The sequence below is a fragment of the Anabas testudineus genome, chromosome 3 (assembly GCF_900324465.2).
Source record: "Anabas testudineus chromosome 3, fAnaTes1.2, whole genome shotgun sequence".
Lineage (NCBI taxonomy): Eukaryota > Metazoa > Chordata > Actinopteri > Anabantiformes > Anabantidae > Anabas > Anabas testudineus.
The window spans coordinates 21975337-21990046 of record NC_046612.1 but is presented as its reverse complement, the minus strand read 5'-3'; the positions used below and the strand labels follow the sequence as shown (position 1 = coordinate 21990046).

The 14710-nt window shown below is 42.4% G+C and overlaps 1 protein-coding gene across 2 annotated transcripts in view; it reads left to right on the top strand.

Annotated features, from left to right (window-relative positions):
* igf1rb (insulin-like growth factor 1b receptor) overlaps positions 1–14710 on the top strand; it is a 46727-nt gene that overhangs the window by 19036 nt on the left and 12981 nt on the right. For both annotated transcript variants that reach the window (XM_026378174.1, XM_026378173.1), the window contains exons 3-6: positions 11091–11394; positions 12410–12546; positions 13326–13470; positions 14315–14523. In XM_026378174.1, the coding sequence (XP_026233959.1) occupies positions 11091–11394; positions 12410–12546; positions 13326–13470; positions 14315–14523 (795 nt within the window). The remainder of the gene's footprint in view (positions 1–11090; positions 11395–12409; positions 12547–13325; positions 13471–14314; positions 14524–14710) is intronic.

The following is a 14710-nucleotide window of genomic DNA, read 5'->3' as shown; positions in this document are numbered from 1 at the left end:
GACAACAGTATAAAAGTCCAGGAGCTTAGAGGAGTAATGCAATTAATAAAACTAATATCCTTAGAATTGTTTGTCTGCTATTGGAAGCTGGTACAGTTCTGTTGGCCTCATCAGACTGTGATCTTAAGCTTTGCAATAGGGTGGTTGGCAGTGAAGTGGCAGCCATGGGCAGTCTGAGTTAGAGGTCCTTTTCCGTTATTATATTTTCTTGTTATTGTTATTGGGGTCTTTATGAGTGCACAAGTGACTCAGGTAAAATACAGCTAAATACTGACAAGACATCAGCAGTAACATCAGCAGTAAGGTGGGTGTTATGCTTATAGTTGTGTTGAAGAGGAAGCTGAGCTGAAAAGCTTTTGATTTACTTTGATTTATTGACAATCAATCCTGACAAGGATTGATGTTGCGATTACCTGAAGTGGACCTAGAACGTGCTGGAAGGATTATAGTGTGTATCATTCATCATTTAGGATCCCTTCAGTATTTCTCACGAGGAGCTGCAAAATGTTGCTGGGGGAGAAAGTCTATGCTCCCCTGCTTTACCTGTTGCCACAGCAACCCAACTCTTCTTAAATGGATTAATTTAATTTACATGGTTTCTGACAATTATTTAGTTTTAGTTTTAATTGAATTTTAAAAATTTAGTTTTGATAAAATGTATTAGATATGTGATATTCTTCTTAGCAGTGCCATCATGAACAACATGTTATTATGTGATACCCACCTGAGAGGTTCTTCCATAACTTTGTAGTGGTTGTACATGAATAATAATCTTAACCATCACCACCAGTGACAACTGGACTGGTGTGGTGCAATAGACTTTGTTGAATTGCGTTGTGCTCTTGACTATTATTTTCACATTGAAGCAGTAAGTGCACATAAACTGTGGGTTAAGAATACTGTGTATTACCTTTTTTTTATATGGGACACACTTGTCTACTACCAGCAGGCTCATGAATGTGCAACTAAATCCACACAACCAGAGGTACCAGGACAGACCCTCAGCAAAAAGGTTTCTTACACTGATGTACAGCACAATAATAACTGACATGTACAACATTGAGTTTTAGAGGCCAATGTGTGTATAAACAAACTGCTTACAACTTGTAAATGCATGCCGAGCTTCAGTCTAAAACGTCTTTATGGGGTGTTTAGAGAATCCCACACTGTTAACAATCTTCTTGGAATAAAGATGGGTTACATAATTTCTTTTAAATATAACTGTCTGTTTTATTTAAGTATTTCATCTACTTATCCACCACTTTTAGCTACTGTAGCTTTCTTTTTGCGCTTGCATGCTTGCTAAAGCAGTCTAAGTACGCTGTTTGGGTGATACTGCAGTCTTTCCAAACAGCCCCAAGCAACTCCACAAGTGCCAGGTACTGGTTCCCTCATTAAGAAAACAAGTCAAGGAAACGAGCATGTCCAGCCTTTCATCACCAACAGGAACGATGTTCCTGGAGCATTGCATCTCTTGGTGTTTTTCCCTTTGTGAGCACACAGTAATTATCAACAGGAAGCTTTAGACCACACATCTTCTGGGACGTCTTCTGACACTGGGAGGAGCAAGGGTGGAGGAGGAGAAGGTGAAAGAACTTTACAGGAAATCTTTACCTGTATTATAGAGCTCAACAGGAACAGAGTCTACCATGGAGTTTAACTGACCTAGATATCTGTTTCTCCATAAAAATTATACCTTGTGCATTCCCCTTTTAACACGATTCATTTATTTATTTAATTGCAAAAGGACCCATTAAAGCAGTCGCTGAGTCATCTAATTGGAATCCAAAAAAACCTACTTTGAACGAGTCCAACGTTCCTGTCCTGTTTCCAGTGATTTCCTACATTCAACACTACCAAGATTTTAAGACATCTAGCGACTACAATGTGAAACTTTGTGCTTTTTTTTCATAACTAAAATAATGCCAGTGATTTGTTTGACTTGTTTATTCAGTTTGAACATAGTAATGTTGATTATTTGCAGATTTTGGCAGCCCAAACCCAGGTGTTCAGGTGCTCAGAGCACCTTATAAGCTGCCTTTTTGTCAGGCTGGGCTGACCGGCAGCCTGCGATGTGGGCTCAAAAGACGAACTGGACAGTACTGCTCAGCTATATAGACAAATGAATGGACTGGATGTATGGATAGCATTGTTGTAGAAATGCAGAACTACCTGTAGACATGACGCAGACTACAGACCGACTGACTGACTGACTTTCTGAATGGCTGATTCACTGTTCAAACCTACACAGTGACGGACTGTGTGTTTTGTAACAGAACATTCTATGTATGAGGCTGGAAACACCAGAATATTGTTGTGTTTTCTGTCTATCTTCAAGTTGTTGTTCTGCCTGAGGAGACTCTACTGGTGCTTTTTATTTCCCAGATCAGACTTAAGTAGTGGAACACACCGGGAGGAGTTTGTGGAGTCTGGAAATAGGGCCAAAATACTTCTAAGCTGTTACAATTGACACAGTCATTCAAACACACCAAACTTTCAGAAAATGGGGGAAAAACATGTCTGTGGAAACATCTGCTACTTCAGCTTTTCAGGACTCTTCAGTGGCCCATTAAGTTAATAAAGGTCAGTGCACCTGCTCAGCTGTTAAGACAATCAGTGCCTTTACCTGCACTCAAGTAAACAGGAACGGGTTTAGAGGCAGTAGATTTCTCCTAGAGAATGCTGGTTACTGCCATATCATATGTAACCAGGTCTTTAATCAGCTCTCTGCAAGAGCGCATGTGCAGAACAATGACTGCAGACACTCACCACCCTGCTACTATCAGCTGAGAGCAGCTTCAACAGCTTGTTGAATGGAGAGATCATTACACAGAACAAACTCAATTGCGTCTGAAGTTAAATAAAACTGAAACCAACACAAAGTCACCTGTAGACATCTAAATAAGTCACTTCTCACTGTAAATAGGAGCACTGTGACTGCCTGTCTGTCGTTTTCTCTCTCCCACAGTGCTGTCAGTCACGTCCCCGACACACGTATCAACAAAAAAAAAAAAAAAAAGAGACGGAAAGAAAGGAAAAAACAGTCGGGAAGCATCTCTGCTGTCTTCATACAGTTAAAATCTGTAAACCATGCTTCCAAAATCAGCCCAGGGCAGAGGAGAAAACAGATTTCTCTTTTGCTGCATGTATACATGTATATAAGTTCTGATTTAGGAAAAGAAGGTTGAAATAAAGCTGTATTACCAGCAGGCAAAATTCTTTTATCTGCTAGTCACTTGTAAGAAAGGCAGTAATGTAGCTCTGGGTGTTTTTGTTGGTGTTGATGGATTGTCAAAGTCTGATCCCTTATAGCTAAATTACTATGTTTGCAGTTTTATTGAATTTTGGAATTAAAAGACTAAGGCAGGGCTGAGTAGTAGTATATGTATCTGTGTCAGACTATAGATCCTACTTCTGTCACCCCTTAAAATGAGGATTAACAGTTCGAAAGGCTTTTCATTTTGAGTTGATCAGCTGATCAAACAGGAGAGAAGGAAAACAGCGGTCCACCTGCCACTTTCCCTGTGTGCACTGATATTCTATAGGAGTCTATTTATGTTTGTTTCTTTCGGAAGTAGCTGCCAGATAAATTTGTTTAGAGGCAACAACCCAGACTTTTCTTGCCATCCAGCTGGTGACTGGTGTAACTTACCCAGCTGCCCTTCCTGTTGATATGTCTATTTCCCTGGAAGCTTTGTATTGGCTTTTTTGATCCACAGCAGCTATCTTTATCCTACAGCCTGTGCCGTGTAGTGACAGAATGGAAAAGGTGAAGTGTCTCACACTCCAACTTGCTGTAACTTTGTACAACCCCTTTTAGTGTTTTATTGAACCTATCAGGCTAAAGCGAGGGCAAAGAGAACCGTTTATGATGTAATAACAACATGATAAAAAAAAAATCACCTGCACAGAAGAAAGTTTCAAGTTGGTAAAATCATCGGGGTATAATTCGTGGAATCACTTGAACTAAAAGATGCCTATCTGATGCTTTTAACTGAACAATCTCTATTAATCTTCTGAAATAAGCTCAGCGGCTTCAGTATCACATATGAATCCTAGATACACTTTCATTTATTTTTAAATGCTTCACTTTTCTGTGCACCACCAGCTTCCCTTTGTATTAGTTTTGTTGTCTGGCTCCCCCAGCTGGCAGCCTTGCCAGCTTGTGTGTGTGTGTGTGTGTGTGTGTGTGTGTGAGTGAATGTGTGTGTGGGTTTCAGAAACACATAAATGTGTGATAGGGTTAATGGTGCTCTCTTTTTTCTCTCCATCTACATCTCCTTTTCTTTTTAGTTTGCCTATTTTCCTCATTTATAATTATACTTATTATTCCTCTACCGTCTCTGATAGTGTGTTAAAGAGAAGACCAAGGATAAAAGCTGGGATCTATTATGTAGCAGCTGTCCAGTGGAATGCTGATGTGCACTATGTACCCATCCGCCCCTCTACCTCTGTCCATCCTATACCAATCAGTCACTGAGTGAATGTTTAGGAGGCTACATGTGAGCAGCTGCAAGCTGAGCCAAACTTCAGGCAGCTATTATCCCCCCCCCCCCCCCCCAGCTTTCTACAGACTCAAGGCTGTACATTATCACATTGCACAATTACACCTTTCCAACACAGCTCCCATCACTGCATTGCAGAGGTCAGAGGGCGAGATTGAGTCAAGGGGCAGAGAAAGAACACTGTGTGCCAGAGAAATGCAGCAGCGATTCCCCTCCCGCTGAGCACAAACAAACTGCTGAATGGTTGGTGGGACCACACAGTCTGAAGGTTCTGATTGGGCTTTGTGACAGTCAGGAGGCAGGTTGGAAGGTCATCTCATGGTCACTGCCAAATTTTTGTTCTGTGGGAAAATGGTAGATTCCTTTTTTTTCCTGAAATCAGATACAGATATAGAATTTGTTGCTGCTTTGCAGTTACCATTACTGTTAGGGATTCCCCATCGTAGGTGTTCTGTGTTGTTTACACAGGTTGATGCATTTTGTATTTGGTTAGTATCAGTATGAGGATTTGGTCAGAGAAGCTGCACAACATGTGTACACTCTGCAGTACTGTAGTCCAGTTTGTGTGGGGTTATAACTGAAATGTGCTACTGTCGTGTTAATTTCTTTCATTTTTGTGTTTAAAATTTTCAACGGTGCATTTTTTAAAATCAGTATTTCCAGTAAAATGCTCTTCCTCAATGTTTAAGTTCCAACTTAGAGAGCTAGAAGCTCATGCAGATGACTCGGACCGTCTGATGTGTTTCAGGGAATGACTTCCTATTCCAATTTAACATCTGTTTGGGTTTTGTTTTTTCCTTACAGTCCACATTCAGGTCTTTCAGTTGGCCCATTTTAAACAGTAATAAAACAAGTACTAGGTGCTGAGTAAAATATTGATCTGGAGTGACTGTGGGTAAATGAAATACTGTATAAATAAAAAGGAGTAGCAGTAGGCACCTCCTCTGGCCTCATTTCTTCAGTTTGTTTGACAGAGCCAATGGAGGCAACATGTTGAAACGTGTTTCAGTGTTTCATCACTCAGCATCCTATAAACAAGACAGAATTTCCCATAACTTCCCCTTTGTTTGGTTTGTTTAAACACAGCCCCTGGCTAACCTAAGTGGATGACATAATCCAAATTACAGTTGTTTTTTTTTTTTTTTTTTTTGGTTTAGTTTTTTGTTCATCTGGTTGTTTTTTTTTTTTTTTTTTTTTTTTTTTTTTTTGGTTCAAATATCCCTGCCCGTTTGTTTATGCTTTACAGAACACATAGTCCCTAACACACACAAATCATTTCAAGCAGTGTTTTACACTGCTTCCATAGCAACTGGTGTTTGTTTATCAGGCAGACATTGTAGGAGCTTTGGAGGTCCTGAACGTTTCTCCCTGTGGATCAGCTTCTAGTAGGTCATAGTAGGGTTCAGGGTGGATGGTTGGGTATGAACTTTTCAGTAAGTTGCTATTTTATTTTATTAGTTACTGTATGTCAGTAAATCTAGCCATAGGGGTTGCAAGCCAGTGACTTCTGTGCCGGTCCCAAGCCCGGATAAATAGAGAGGGTTGCGTCAGGAAGGGCATCCGGCGTAAAAATTGCCAAAATAACCATGCGAATCATTCACAAGACTTTCATACCGGATCGGTCGAGGCCCGGGTTAACAACGACCGCCACCGATGCTGTTAACCTACAGGGTGCCGGTGGAAATTTGACTACTGTTGGTCGAAGAAAGAGGGGAGGCAGAAGAGTTCGTGGTCAGAGAGAGAAGGGAAAAGGCAGGAACATAGATTTGAGAATAGGGACTCTTAACGTTGGTACGATGACAGGGAAAGGCAGAGAGCTGGCAGACATGATGGAGAGAAGAAAGGTAGATGTTCTGTGTGTGCAGGAGACAAGGTGGAAGGGCAGCAAGGCACGTAGTATCGGAGGAGGATACAAACTGTTCTACCATGGTGTTGATAGGAAGAGAAACGGGGTAGGAGTGATCTTGAAGGGGGAGTTTGTGAACAATGTTCTAGAGGTGAAAAGAGTCTCAGACAGAGTGATGAGCCTAAAGCTAGAAATTGAAGGGGTGATGATGAATGTAGTCAGTGGGTATGCGCCACAGGTTGGCTGTGAGTTAGAAGAGAAGGAGAGATTCTGGAGTGAGTTTGATGAGGTCATAGAGAGTATCCCCAGAGGAGAGAGAGTTGTTGTTGGAGCAGACTTCAATGGGCATGTTGGTGAGGGCAACAGAGGTGATGAGGAGGTGATGGGCAGGTTTGGTGTGAAGGAAAGGAATCTGGAAGGACAGATGGTGGTGGACTTTGCTAAGAGGATGGAAATGGCTGTAGTAAACACTTACTTCCAGAAGCGAGAGGAACATAGAGTGACATACAGAAGTGGAGGTAGGAGTACGCAGGTGGACTACATCCTATGTAGACGAGGTCATTTGAGAGAGGTGGTGTGTAAGATGACTCTGGTGGTCAGGAAGAAGAAGAGAGGGAAGACAGAGAAGAAGACCAAGTGGTGGAAGCTAAAGAATGAAGAAACTTGTGAGTAATTCAGACAGAAGTTGAGACAGGTTCTGGGTGGTCAGGATGAGCTTCCAGATGACTGGGAAACCACAGCAGAAGTTATCAGGGAAACAGGTAGGAAGGTGCTAGGTGTGTCATCTGGAAAGAGGAAAGAATGTAAAGACACTTGGTGGTGGAATGAGGAAGTACAGGAATGCATCCAGAGGAAGAGGTTAGCTAGAAGGAAGTGGGATGTAGAAAGGACTGAGGAAAGTAGACAGGAGTACAAGGAAGTGCAGCGTAGAGTGAAGAGAGAGGTGGCAAAGGCCAAACAGAAAGCTTACGATGAGCTGTATGACAGGTTAGACACAAAGGAAGGAGAGAAGGACTTGTACAGGCTAGCCAGACAGAGAGATAGAGATGGGAAGGATGTGCAACAGGTAAGGGTGATTAAGGACAGAGATGGAAAGGTACTAACAACCCAGGAGAGTGTGCAGAAAAGATGGAAGGAGTATTTTGAGGATCTGATGAATGAGGAAAATGACAGGGAAAGAAGGGAGGAAGATGTGGATGTTGTGGAGCAGGAAATAGCAGAGATTGGAAAGGATGAGGTTAGGAAGGCTCTGAAAAGGATGAAGAGTGGAAAGGCTGTTGGTCCTGATGACGTACCTGTGGAGGTGTGGAAGTGCTTAGGAGAGACAGCAGTGGAGCTTCTAACCAGTTTGTTCAATAGGATCCTAGAGAGTGAGAAGATGCCTGAGGAATGGAGGAGAAGTGTTCTAGTTCCGATCTTTAAGAACAAGGGCGACACGCAGAACTGCAGCAACTATAGAGGAATAAAGTTGATGAGCCACACAATGAAGCTGTGGGAAAGAGTAGTGGAAGCCAGGCTTAGGAAGAAGGTGGAGATTTGTGAGCAGCAGTATGGTTTCATGCCCCGTAAGAGCACCACTGATGCCATTTTTGCTTTGAGAATGTTGATGGAAAAGTACAGAGATGGTCAGAAGGAGCTGCATTGTGTCTTTGTAGATTTAGAGAAGGCGTATGACAGGGTGCCGAGGGAGGAGCTGTGGTACTGTATGAGGTCGTCTGGAGTGGCAGAGAAGTACGTCAGAGTAGTTCAGGACATGTATGAGAGAAGTATGACGGTGGTGAGATGTGCTGTAGGTCAGACAGAGGAGTTCAAGGTGGAGGTGGGACTACACCAAGGATCAGATTTGAGTCCCTTCTTGTTTGCTATGCTGATGGACAGGCTGACAGATGAGGTCAGACAGGAATCTCCCTGGACAATGATGTTTGCGGATGACATTGTAATTTGCAGTGAGAGTAGAGAGCAGGTAGAGGAACAGCTGGAGAGGTGGAGGTTTGCTCTGAAAAGAAGAGGCATGAAGGTCAGTCGTAGTAAGACAGAATACATGTGTCTGAACGAGAGGGATCAGGGTAGAAGCGTTAGGTTACAGGGGGCTGAGGTGAAGAAGGTACAGGAGTTTAAGTACTTGGGGTCAACAGTTCAGTGTGATGGAGAGTGTGGAAAAGAGGTGAAGAGGAGAGTGCAGGCAGGTTGGAGCGGGTGGAGGAAAGTGTCAGGAGTGTTGTGTGACAGAAGAGTGTCAGCAAGACTCAAAGGAAAGGTGTACAAGACAGTGGTGAGACCAGCTCTGCTCTATGGGTTAGAGACGGTAGCAGTGAGAAAGAGACAAGAGGCTGAGATGGAGGTAGCAGAGATGAAGACGTTGAGGTTCTCCTTAGGAGTGACCAGGTTAGACAGAATAAGGAACGAGTACATCAGAGGGACGGCTCACGTTGTCTGTGTTAGCGACAAAGTCAGAGAGGCCAGACTGAGATGGTTCGGACATGTTCAGAGGAGAGATAGTGAGTATATTGGTAGAAGGATGTTGGAGATGGAGCTGCCAGGCAGGAGGACAAGAGGACGACCAAAGAGGAGATATATGGATGTCTTAACAGAGGACATGAGGTTGGCTAGTGTTAGGGTAGAAGATGCCCATGATAGAGTTAGGTGGAGAAGGATGATTCGCTGTGGCGACCCCTGATGGGAAAAGCCGAAAGAGAAGAGAGAGTTACTGTATGTCAGTAATGGGCTAAATTTATCCCCCCAAATCACAAGTTTGTCTCAAGGGACTTTACAGTCTACATATTGCATTTGTGATATCACTAGGTCTCCTTTTTTGTTTTTTGTTGAAAGCCATGGCACTGAAGGCGACTGTCGTCTTTTGTTGTCACCCTGGTATCACACCAGCATTTTCTTGGGTTTATGAAGTCTTACATTGTGTGAGCTCCAAACTGCTTCAGCACCACACCACATTAACACCTATTTTAATGTTGTGGCTGATTGGTGTATCTCCACACTGACAAATTTCTCGGACCTTTCTTTTCAACAGTCTTGTCTTCTCGTCTTAATGTTATGTAATAGATAATAGATTTAAACGCTGCCCGTCCAAAAAAAAGTCACCAGTCACTGAAATTGACTGAGAAAATGGGTAAGAGCCTCCAGTTGGATAATTACTGCATGAATAATTATTTTTCATCTAGCAACAAGTTATTTAACTCTTTACTGATGCAGAGAGTAGCTTCTCATTTCTTAAACATCCATATCTGAAGACACATCATGTGGTTAATATGTTTCAGAAGGGTCAAATTATTGGTATGAATCAAGTAAAGAAAACATCTAAGGATATTGATGAAACTACTAAAACTGGGTTCAGACTTGTCCAATGGAAGAAGGTCATGTGGTCTGATGAGTCCAGATTTACCCTGTTCCAGAGTGATGGGCGCATCATGGTAAAAGAGAGGCAGATAAAGTGATGCACCCATCATGTCTAGTGTCTACTGTACAAGCCTGTGGGGGCAGTGCGATGATGTGGGGCTGCTGCAGTTGGTCAGGTCCAGGTTCAGAAAAATGATGTGTCTAACGAATGAGGTCAGCTGACTACCTGAATATACTGAAGGACCAGGTTATTCCATCAATGTCCAGGTCCATCAATTTTGGATGACGGCATGGACATATTCCAAGATGACTTATTGGGCTCAAATTGTGAAAGAGTGGTTCAGGGAGCATCACACACCGTTTACACACATGGATTGGCCACCACAGAGTCTAGTCTGAGTCTAGACCTTAACCCCATTCAGACAACACACAAGAAGAAAAACCAGAGAACACCACTCACATGAGAAAGAAAACAAACATGCGGAAGTAGAGAGTGAGGACAACATGAACACAAGGGAGGGAGAGGAGGACAAGGAGGAGGCTCAATCTTTTGGACGACTAAGATCCAGATCCAAAACATCTGGAAAGAGGCACAGAGAGCTTCAGGATAGTCCAGCGCAGCTAGCCTGGGTGAGATGTAGTGAGAGGGAGCAGAAAATAGAGAGGCACACAGCTTGGACGCTCATGTGCTTGAGGGAACAAACAGAGGGTTAGAGAGATGCATTGGTTTTCACAAAGTAAGATGCACGGTAATCTTGTCTGCAGGACAACACTGATATACAGTCCGCACTAGGTTTAACACATTAACTGCGACCAACCGGCCCCACCAGAGGAGCAATGGTAACAGAAACATGGCCTGAAGTAATGAAAGCATAAGCATCGAATTGTTAAGTTAAGGTGTAAAGATGCTTTTAAAGGCCTTGACTGAGTGAGATTGTCTGTTCGCAGCAAGAAGGCTATTCCACAGGAAGGGGTCATGATGGGATAAGGCCATAAATCCAACTGACTACCTATGCTACCTTGTGTTCTGAGGGAAGAGAGTACAGGAAAGAATATAAGGTTTGACAAGATCAGGCAGGCATCATTCATAGCACCTTAAAAATTTGATCTGATGCAGGTAGGGAACCAGTGAAGGAAAACCAACATTGGTGTAATGGGGGTTATGTAAATACAAATATCAGACTAGTGATTATTCTACAAAAGGAATTACATTAATGTCACCGACGTGAGGAGCTGAAATTTGCACTGGGTGTGTATAATGGTTACGCTAGTGTTTGATAATTTCATTTATGTCGTTGAATAAAGTGTAAAAATAATAAACAGATGATGTTTTTTTCTTATTCATCATTGGTAATTTCTCTCTCTATCTCCCTCTGTGTCACCACCAGAGTGCCCAGAGAAGTGTGCACGGCGAGCATGTACAGCGGATGGAGAGTGCTGCCACCCTCAGTGTCTGGGCAGCTGTACAGTCCCTGACAGTGACACAGCATGTGCTGCATGTGTGCATTTCTACCACCAAGGGCGGTGTGTGGCTGACTGTCCTCCTGGCACCTACAAGTTTGAAGGCTGGCGCTGCATCAGTGCTGAGCTTTGCTCCAAAGTCCACCTTCCCGAATTCGACAGCTTCATCATCCACGGTGGAGAGTGTATGCCTGAGTGCCCATCTGGGTACACACGCACTGCACCAAACAGGTGAGCTGCAGTCTGCACTGAGGTTAGTTTAAATTCTGGCTAGATCTTGGAGTATCTCCTAGATGTCATTCAAGATTCAAAGATCCAAAGTGTTTATTGTCATATCCACAGTGAGGAAACCGTGTTTCCCTCTACAATGAAATTCTGCCTTTGCTGTCCACAATGAATGCCAAAGACATATACAAATACAAACATACAGCATTAGGAAAGATATAAACTGGATACAAATAGACGTATACATGCAACTGTCATGAAGTGTGTCCCTTGTATTCAAACTTCTAATACAGCAGCAGTTATTACTGATCTGTATGTATACATGAATTAGCAGTAACCAGGTTACTACAGTGCAGAAAACATCCACCGAATACTGTGGAAGCTGATTATCTGATCTGAGTAACCAGGTTACTCAAGTGTGTGTGTGTGTGTGTGTGTGTGTGTGTGTGTGTGTGTGTGTGTGTGTGTGTGTGTGTGTGTGTGTGTGTGTACATTGGAACCTGAGACTGAAATAAAAAGTGATGACAAGAGTTTAGTGAGTAAATGTAAGTCAATAAAATGACATTCAGGTTGTTGTTCTGTAACGCTCTCTCTCTCTCTCTCTCTTTTACTCTCTCTCTCTTCCTTTTTACTCTCTCTCTCTCTCTTCTTTTTTACTCTCTCTCTCTCTCTTTTTCTCTCTCTCTCTCTTCTTTTTTACTCTCTCTCTCTCTCTTTTACTCTCTCTCTCTCTTCTTTTTTACTCTCTCTCTCTCTTTTTTACTCTCTCTCTCTCTTCTTTTTTACTCTCTCTCTCTTCTTTTTTACTCTCTCTCTCTCTCTTTTGCTCTCTCTTTTTTACTCTCTCTCTCTCTCTTTTTTACTCTCTCTCTCTCTCTTTTACTCTCTCTCTCTCTCTCTTCTTTTTTACTCTCTCTCTCTTTTACTCTCTCTTTTTTACTCTCTCTCTCTCTTCTTTTTTACTCTCTCTCTCTCTCTTTTTTACTCTCTCTCTCTCTTCTTTTTTACTCTCTCTCTCCAGTATGTTCTGCACAGCCTGTGATGGTCTTTGTGATAAAGTATGTGAGGAGAAGGTCATCGACTCCATGGATGCTGCTCAGTCTCTCAAAGGCTGCACTGTTATCAAAGGCAACCTGCACATCAACATCCGCAGAGGCCGTAAGTACAACAGCACTTGCACTACACCTAATACATCAATCCGATGAGAAAGGAAAGAAGAGTCCAGCTTCTCAGTTAAACAGGATACAGGCACAGGCAACATATGAATGACACATAGAGAACTGGGACTTGAAAGCAATTTTCACAAGTCCTAAAACGAGATATAGGGGACTCAGTTAAAGTTATTATTTATTGTTGGAAATGATCCATCTTAAATATTTGAGTGTGTGTGTGGGAAACTAACTGCTGTGACCCTCTTTTCCTTCAAATAAACATTATGCATTACATTACGCCCATTCCTTCTTACAGAACAGCTACTGATGTTGTCTGGCTTCCTTAAAGTTCTTCCACAGCATTTCTTTCAGCCTAAACATTCAATTTCTTCTGCTGTCACCATTCTTTGGTAGATTACCTTGTGTGTTTTGGCCCGTTGACTTGCTACATGAATAGATACCTTGACATTTTCACGTAGACAGTGCTTCTACACTTTTTTTTTTTTAAGAGTAGCAGAGTTGCTCCCGGAGAGAGAGACACTGGTGTTGAATGTCTGATCTACATAACAATCGACGGACAGAGTCCAAACTTCTTTTTTGATTCTTTTACGATTTCCAGCCTGATGAGCATGAGTAACTCTTCTGTGATGCACTTCTACAAACCTGTGTTAAGATCAAACCGCTTCATTCCTTCTAATTGAAGAATCTCATTCTAATTTTCACACAAACATGTACTGTAAGATTGATCACCCACCTTACAAAAAAAATAAATGTGTTTTTATTTAGACAACATGGTGGCCGAGCTGGAGAGTTTCACTGGCCTGATCCAGAGGGTGACAGGTTATGTGCGGATCAGACACTCCCACACTCTGAGCTCCCTGGCCTTCCTCCGCAGCCTAAGATACATCGATGGAGAGGAGCTACTGGATGAGTAGGAAAACACACACACAATTCCTGCTTCCAAGCTGAGACTTTTGTACTGACTTGAACAAACGTCAATTAAGTTTTTGAACCGTTTCGTAATATCTAAACAGTAAGAAATAGTGTAGCATTAGAGTAGTAGTAGTAGTGTAGTGTTGTAATGTGTTTATTCAGGGTCATCACTGAAATCTTGGCAGGAGGAAGAGAAAAAGAAACAATGTTTTGACTGTGATCGTGCAGACTGGAAAGTATTTCATGTAGGGCAGACTTCCTTGTTTTGGGTTAGTTAAAAGTAATGTTATCACTTAGGTTGAAAAACTCACTTGTGAATCTTGTTTTTTCACTGAAAAAGTAAATAACTGACTAAAGCTCACAGTAGATACCTGCCTTTTTTTAATAAGACCTTGAATGCCGCATTGCTGCCAACAGTCCAAGGAAAGGTTCCCTCAGGGTCACGGAAAAGCCTTCACTCCCTCCCCCGTCTGTTTCTCCTTGAGTTCACAGGAATCTTACTGTCCCAAGGCCCACATTACAGCCATTCCTGGATGTCTGGCTGTTATTCAGTGACTCTTAAAACCTCCTTTCCACGTTTATAAAAAATAGATTTCCCAGGTGATTTTTAGCCCTGTGTGTCAAACAGTCCCCTCTACTGTCTAGCTCAGTCATTAAACTGCCACCTGGAAATGGACATCTGCTGAGAACAATGAGGCAGTCTGCCACTTTTCTTTAATTAGCCCAGCTTTCCCTTCTAGAAATGGACAAATTGTATGCAGGAGTTGTCACATCTTTAAACAGCCTTTTTTGCATTTTTTTGTGCATTATCCTAACAATCATTCATTCATCCTCTCTTCTAGCATATACGCCTTCTCTGCGTTCGACAACCAGCAGCTCCAGTATCTTTGGGACTGGAAGCAGCACAACCTCACCATCAGAACAGGAAAGCTGTACTTCAGAGCCAACCCAAAGCTCTGCATGTCCGAGATCCGTAAAATGTGGGACAAGACGGGCATCCAGGGTCGCTTTGATGAGAGCGATTTCCGAAACAACGGCGACAGAGCCAGCTGTAAGAGTCAAATGAGCTGCAGTCTGAAAGCCACAAAAATTTAAATTGGTACCTCTAGTACTCTAGTTTACTAGCAGTTTGCAAACACCTCCTCTGAGCCCGATGTTCTGAAGCATGTGCCAGTATTTACTGCATTACTCTGTCAGTAAGACTAATTGCTCTGCATTTAAAAAAAAAACATATTGAA